Source organism: Mytilus trossulus, chromosome 5 (assembly GCF_036588685.1).
Source record: "Mytilus trossulus isolate FHL-02 chromosome 5, PNRI_Mtr1.1.1.hap1, whole genome shotgun sequence".
Classification (NCBI taxonomy): Eukaryota; Metazoa; Mollusca; class Bivalvia; order Mytilida; family Mytilidae; genus Mytilus; species Mytilus trossulus.
Genome location: NC_086377.1, coordinates 35,729,156 through 35,737,441, shown reverse-complemented (window position 1 = coordinate 35,737,441; position 8,286 = coordinate 35,729,156). Strand labels below are relative to the sequence as shown.

The 8,286-nt window shown below is 31.4% G+C and overlaps 1 protein-coding gene across 1 annotated transcript; it reads left to right on the top strand.

Annotated features, from left to right (window-relative positions):
* Positions 1-292: 292 nt before the first annotated feature.
* LOC134718803 (LDL receptor repeat-containing protein egg-2-like) lies at positions 293-6,454 on the top strand. The gene is made up of 5 exons (XM_063581533.1): positions 293-319; positions 1,544-1,612; positions 3,892-4,002; positions 4,739-4,873; positions 5,766-6,454. Exons 2-5 carry the CDS (start codon positions 1,567-1,569, stop codon positions 5,948-5,950), a joined length of 477 nt encoding a protein of 158 aa, XP_063437603.1. The 5' UTR covers positions 293-319; positions 1,544-1,566; the 3' UTR covers positions 5,951-6,454.
* Positions 6,455-8,286: the final 1,832 nt, after the last annotated feature.

Here is an 8,286-nt window from a genome sequence, read left to right as displayed (position 1 = left end):
TGTGTCTGTTTAGTTCCGTATATTATATTTAGTCTGAAGATAGACAACATGAAATGTGCAAATAGGACAGGGTTAAATAATACACGTCCATTAACTTTAATTGACGTGTGTGCAATCCAGTTCATGTTTCTGAAAACAAATTTAATATAAAAAAAAAAGACAAATGTACATTCAGCAGTTTTTGGTTATTATTTAAATTTGTTAACTGCGACTTAAAAATGTGTCCAATCAAATTAAATCATAACCTGACTTTGGAACATTTAAAAGCAGAGGTTGCGTTAGTTGAGCAATAGTCTGGTTTACACTATAGACAACAAATGTAAGTATTTGATTAAATATGATTTTGATTGTTGAAACGAACATTTTATTTGCAATGTTGTAATCGGTATTTAATTATATTAATATCTTCCGAAATCGTTCGTATAATTTAATATCAATAAAGTTAAATATCATGTATGTATATATCATATAGATAATTCAGTGCTCACTAAACGTTCAAGAGACCTATCAACAGTTAAAGATGGGCGCCCTCTAAGTATAGTCTAAGGACATTGTTAAATTTTAAATGTTGACTCCACAAATAATAGCTAATTACATCGGTAATTGACCATTGTTATACTGGGAAGTTTGGTTCTCCGGAAATTCTTGTTTTTACCTCAAACAAACTTTAACGAAATACACTTCGTGAGCTTGAACGTGGACCGCACTTACACTGATTTTCCGTGAAAATCACATGAATTGTTTCACGCAAAATTCACGTGAATTTCAAAACATTTCGAAAAGCATCTTTATTTTCAAATTTAGTTAAAACATGAAAATTTTTGAGGATAATGTATAGATCTATCGACTAAAACTATTCACTCTTTACCATGTATGAATTACTTGACCATTCTCAAATTGATACACTATATAATAAGTCCTGATGAATTAATATGTTAGTGGTCTCACATATCTTTTTTAAAACTAAATCCTCTTAAAGATTTAGGCCAGTATTTCTTATTGTTAAATTACGCAGAGTATTACATGGTTGAAACCAAGTAAAACCCAGTATTTTCCAATTGAGTATAACCCATTGCGTACTTTTAAAAAGTATCTGTACAGGAATAATTCAGGAATTCCTCAGTCTCAAATTATACCAAAAATAAATGTCGGAATATTTTTTATACTAACATTTACCAGTTGGACTTAATAAAGGTTTGTCCATTTAACTGATAATCGGATATGTTTCTTATGTCGTAACTACAATACCCTTCCCTTTTCTTGAATGTGACTTACCGAATTAGACTATTTACCGGAGTTATAATTACATACGACGGGTGCCACATGTGGAGCAAGATCTGCTCACCCTTCCGGAGAACCTGAGGTCACCCCAAGTTTTTGGTGGGGTTCGTGTTGCTTAGTCTTTAGTTTTCTATGTTGTGTCTTTTTATTTTTAGCCATGGCGTTGTCAGTTTATTTTCAATCAATGAGTTTGACTATCCCTCTGGTATCTTTCGTCCCTCTTTTGTAATCCTCATTTTAATATCATCAGTTCTCTTTTTAGTGTCCTGTATCGCATAAACGACTATGAAGGTAGTACTAGCATTTGGACTGCTTTTGGGAACAGCTTTGTGTAAGTATATTAATTAAGAAAGCCTCTTTACAATTTTTTGGTAAAACAGTTGTCTTTTACAAACATACAACTCTATATTCATGGAGCGCGAAATACACCCTAGATATTGATATTTGTTTTTAATTTTCATAGACTGTTATCACGTCTCTTTGTTATTCAACATCTTTTCATTTATTTCGCCTTAGTATAAGAATAGTTTATAATATTTGTCTGTCTATGTATCTTGTGTATTGTAGTTAGATTAGTATCAATAGTTGTTTGATTCTCAAACAATTCAGTGTGTTGAATGCCTGTTGCTTAAACATTGTTTTTATGTGTATTTATGAGTAATTAGTAATCACACGTTGAGTTGTCAACGTATATTTGTTCCACCTAACAGAAGTTCCAGTGGAAACTTTATTATAAACAATGTCATAATACCTGTACCTGTTGGAACAAATATTCTATACTATTTATTCCGTTAGGAACATCTACTGTAATATTTATTCCTGTGGAAATAATATTCCAGAATAGTTTTTCCATTTCCAGCTTGCATTATACTGTGAACAAAATGCTTACCTTATAAAAGTCTTTCAACCCAAACTTAGTTGTAATCTATCATGGTCATGTTTAAGCATTTAGGTACAGACCATTCATCTTTTATGAGAGATGGGAAAGTATGTTGAAGAAATATTTGTTTTGCATAGGCGTGATAAGGTCCCTGAGTTGCTGGATAAATATAGAAGTTAAACTATCAATATCTTTTGGTTTGTTTGTTTTTTTGTGCCAGGACATGAATCTGAACTCACGTTTCGAGTGAACTAACACTATAATTGTATATATCTTAATTTATAAATGTTCAATGTCAAAATTGTATTCTTATAGAATCAACAAATACAGATTTTTTTCAATGTGACGTTTCGTCCCCGAGGGAATCACCAGCCCAGTAGTCAACACTTCGGTGTTGACATGAATATCAATAATGTGGTCATTTTTATAAATTTCCTGTAAAACAAAACTTTTAATTTTTTCCAAAAACTAAGGAATTTCTTATCCCAGGCATAGATTACCTTAGCCGTATTTGGCACAACTTTTTGGAATTTTGGATCTTCAATGCTCTTCAACTTTGTACTTGTTTGGCTTTATAAATATTTTGATATGAGCGTCACTGATGAGTCTTATGTAGACGAAACGCGCGTCTGGCGTACTAAATTATAATCCTGGTGCCTTTGATAACTATTAAAGAATTTCTAATAAACACATTTATTGATGTACAGTACGTTGTATTTTGTATTTCACTTAAAATTTGTATTTAAGTCTAATTTTTACTGAATAATATTGTGAGGGCTTCTAACTGAAGTCAAATCCACGACTTACATAATTCAGCCAGCTAAAGCGTAAGCTTAGAATGAGGCTTCATATTAAATATATGTGTCTCAAAAATATATAAAAAATAAAACCCAACCTTCCATAAAAGCATTGTTTTATTACGAAATGCTATCTAAATTTTAAGCGTATATTAAAGTAACAAAATAACGCACAACGTAAGTTCTGTTTTTGAAAAGTGGATACTATTGGAGATTTAGAGCAAAAAACTCTTATAACAAAGCAATGTTACTCCTTAAAATGTCGAGACGAATCAGCTGAACTAGATATTAAATATGTTTTTTGTTGGTTTCTTTTTTTATTCAGTATTGCATGTGTATCACTATTAAATTTTGAAACATTGATCATGTCAAAGCTTTCTATGAGTTTTGGTAGTGTTCGTGCTAATCTTTAATTAACTGGCAATTTTCTTGTAGACTGTTGTCTCTTAGCAATTTTGATTTAAGCCATGAGGTCTGTTTTTCTTCCACTTATGTTTTATTCTGGCACCTAGTCTCTTCTTTCCTTTTTTAGTATTGGGAATGTTTGACAATAGTTTAAGTTTCATTAAATTAAATGCATATTCTGTGCATGTTGCAATAAAATATTACTAACATGAATTAGAATAAGAAATATAATAATTGTGATTATTGAGCTTGCCGAATTTTACATTAATCATGTTAATATAGTATTGTATACATTATTGAATTAACAGTATTTATCAGTCTCCCTGTCATGACACTAATTTGTACAATGTATATCATTAGATCCAATGATTGCAGTTTACTTAATATTTTTTTTTAAAACGCACAATTTTGTAAAATACAGTGAAGTCTATTTTTTTATTTAATCAATAATGTTTTTATCACTTTCTTTCAAGCAGTGTTGTGCCCATGTTGTGTAAAGCAATCATCAATCAATCATTTTTTTTCCAGGCTGTTATGAAGATCAGTATGAATGTTTAGACGGACAATGTATTGACTCGAGTTATCAGTGTGATAGCTTGGTTGATTGCAGTAGAGGAGAAGACGACATGGGATGTTCTGGTAATAACAGCGAAACCTTTTCTATTTCAAAATTGCATGTTTTTTTTCTTTCTTTTAGATCGATTACAATTTTACTTTAGTTTTTTTACATCCATATATTCCAAAATGGTCTTTAAAAATAGATGAATATCAAAGGCACATTCAAATTCGGAAGTTCAAAAATGACGGAAACACAACCTACCATGAACAAAGTACAATTAATATCAAAATCATTTTCGCATGCCATACGCTCTAAAAAAAATCGCCAAATAAAAAATTTACCTTAATCTCAAACCAGAAAGTTGACCTGGTATTCTTAAAGGGTAAGTATATCTTGCGTAATTCATTAGGTTGTGATAGTTCACAATGAAAAACACACTTTATAAATTTCGTTGGTCCCTAGCGCTTTTCTTGATTTACCTGGTTTTATTACACTGTAGATAGAACATGTCGTATATGATTTAATACATAAAATACCATAGGCTAGATCAAAGACAACTGTTAAAAGAATATATTAAATCATCTATACAATGTTATTCTGATAAAGTTATGTATCAAATGACTGAAGAATTTTTTCTATATGTAACATATTGTGAACAATACCCTTTTTATTGAATTGTAACTCAGGTCAAAAGTAAGTTAAGTTATATATCCATTATTGATGTACTGTACATGTTCACATCTGGCATTATTGAAGCTGCAAAAGCGTTTTGAATTTTACAAATTTAGAAACTAAACATTTTGATAATATCTACAGGATGTGAAAGTAACCAGTTTGCCTGCGCTAATGATAATAACTGTATTTTCTGGTCTCGGGTATGCGATGGTACGGATGATTGTGGAGATGGCTCGGACGAACGTGGGTGCGACAATCTTTGTTGGAATATCTTTAGTAAGTAAAAGTATTTTCCTGATGGCAATCGGTTTTGAACTATACATGTTCTTGTTAAAGCTGTCTGCCATTCGGGAAGATACATTTCACAATTGATTTCTTCTTAATAGGGCAAATTAATGATTTAATTTATATTTTATAGCCTTTGACAAAACACATATCCTGGTTATTATTATACAATTTGAGAAAAACAGCTTTAAATTTAGAGACGACTTCATTAAGGATAAATAAGTAGTTTTAATGAAATTGTTATATGTCTGTACTTGCCATTAAAACTTTGTATTAAACTTTGTGACTGAAAACGGAATGCACTTTGCTGGGTTACGTGAAAGGGGAATACACTAAAAAAAATAGACTTAATAGAGAGAAAAAAGACCGATACAATTTACATTTAATTACACAGACATCCATACAGCTGCCAATAAATGACGTCCTAGAAAAATTGGACAATTAAAAGCAAGCGCTCCAGGAGAGTATATTCAAATGTGCCGCATAACTATGCTCATTTGTTGGCTGTTTCCTAAAGGACCTTCTTTATGGAAATGTTATTCGCTAATAGAACAATGAATTAAAGAAAAAAAGAACATAATCACATCCCTTCAATTATATACACTGCATAATAAAAAAAAAATGCGTTTTACTAATGCATCAAATCATAATTATATTGATGTTGAAACACTTCCTCTTGTCTTGAATGAAAATAAACCATTTTATGTTTGTGTTACCATTTTAATTCCTATTATTGTTGCTAGTTTCACCTTTTGTTTTTGGCCAGTAAACTGTTGAAGGGTTCGGCACCTTCTCTCCCGCTCCATATTCGATGAAATCATACAAAAAAAGTTGTTACTTTTTTTTTACATTAACATAATATTGTATTTTTATTTCCATACAGAACCAAGCAGCAGACGCAATATTACTAGATCTATTGCTGACAAAGTAGTATTCAGGGGTCTCAACAAAGGAGGCAAAGTTAAATCTGCTGGAACAAATCTGTACAGAAAGAAAAACGAGGCAGACAAAATAGCTAATAAACTTGAAAAGCTCAGGTTGCGCTTGAGGGGAAAAACTGGAAAATAAAAATGGAAACGAACAGAAGACTATGCTTGCAAACAATTGGAATCGTCCATGGACTTTGATATTAACGTGTTTTTTTTTCAACAATCATTATTAATATTCTTTAATGTTATATCATCATACATGTATCTCATTTAAACACTAAACTTTGTATTAATGTAGCATTTTAAGCTATAAATCATTTGATATTATCTTCCAAAGTTGTGGACATCAATTGATGACACTATATAAAAATAAGAAGCTGTGGTATGAATGCCAATTAGACAACTCTCCACAAGAGAATGTTCGTATTTTAGACTTTAAATCAAGATATAATATAAAAGGTAACTATATGCTCATTGTTCTTTGATATAACGACCATTGTATTAGAGATTCAAATATTAGGTTAGAGCCTTACTTGAAATACATGATAATCTGTAATATATAATCTGATGTTATTGCATTTAACATAAACATTGTTCATTCTAACTTCTATCTTTTCTGAATAAAATACTTCTTGCAAATGAATTATTCTTTTGAAATATAATTGATTACAACGTCGCAATTTAGAAGTTAACATTCAGCGGGTATTACATGAATAGCAATGTAGATAACATGATAATATCCAGACTCCGACACTGAGCCGCATTTTCTTAATCCTTGCTCTTACAATAAGAGTTCAGAGAGAACAAACTTCATCATGCATTATCGTACAATTGTCTCCTGGATAAACAATTTCATTTTTTTTCTTACAATATCTTCTAATAAATTCCGTGTCTAGCGCAAAAACAACAGTTAATGACAATTTTTAACATACAACTTTAAAAAGCAACGACCTCCCGTATTTGGGATGATCATTTTTTGTACAACGAGAACACGAAGTTGACTCAAGTATATTTGAATAAGTATATATGAATTTGTGAGTTGATATAAGTATGATCATTTACATATATTTTTCTCGGTATCTTAAAACCAGAATATGTTTATACTACAAGATGTATCTAATTTTTTGAAACATACAATATACAAAAGCCATGGAAATTTAATAATTTTCAATTATATAGTCTCAAAATTTTTATGAGTCGAATATCTCTTAGCTATTTTTTCTAGCTTTCTAGATTTTGTCTGCGTTTAGAGTCTTATGATCCGTTGTCAACATCTTGCTCTTCAACGTTTGTATTATGTGGGTTATTTTTTTAATTTGGCATCGAGCATAACTGACGAGACATTAATTGTCGAAATGAACATCAAGCGCAGTAAAGTTGGTACGTTATCACTATCAATGAATTGATGCCTCTGCTGTTGGACTAAATATACCAGGTTAATGATTTGGTATGCAAGACGCTCGTTTCGTCATCACCAGACTCATTAGAGAGTGGTGATAGAAGCAAAATAGTAGGAGAAAAAAAGCAATTACATTGTTTAAGATCACTGCTAACTACCAAATATTCCAAAAAATAAACTGTGCCAAATCATTCTAAACCCACCTATGAATTGCGATAGAAAAATCTTCGTCCCGAATTATATCAAGATTAATGGACAGTCTACTTATTGAGAATGACAACAACTATGATATTTCATGTCAGTATAGAAGAGAGGGTTATTTTGCTAGTAATAATCTCCGGATGCAACGTTCAGTAGCAGTGGTCACGATACATTGTTTGTAAAAACTAATTAAAGAATTCGCGAAGGCACTGAAAGGACTGATACGAGTATACAGTTTAGTCTTGTGGAGGATAATTAATTCATCGAGCATAGTGGCAGGAAAGAAGACAGCTTTGACATTAACATTCAATTATGTTGTTGTACTGTTAATCTACTAACTGCCTCTGGTGTTAAATGAACGCACCTTTAACCAGAAGATTAGATAACGCAAAAAGTCGTTTAAAAGTTGGAACTCTAACGTTGTCACTCCCAACGCGTGTTTTATCTACATACAACTCATCAATGAGATTTGAATCAAACTATTTGAACAGGCAAATATTTAAAAGTTGAAGAGCAGTGAAAACAAAACATAAGCCCTCAAATTGTGAAAATGAAGGCCATCTCTGCATGTGGGTAGAAACACCTAAGTGTTTCTAATGATTTATTAAAGACCAAAAGTTTGATTACCTCACATATTTGTTAATGTTGTTACATTATTTTCTCTATTGAGTGATTAAGTTTGACGAATCTATCCCATCGAACTAAAAGATGCAACAAATACCGTTAAAAGTGCCTCATATCCCCACTTACATCTAGAAATTGACAATGAAGGTCGGTTGAGACCAAACTTTACGAAACAAGAGACGAGACAGCTTCCCAATTGCGAACTTTCCATTTCAATGTAGCAACTTTCAGCAGCGCCTGCATATTGATAA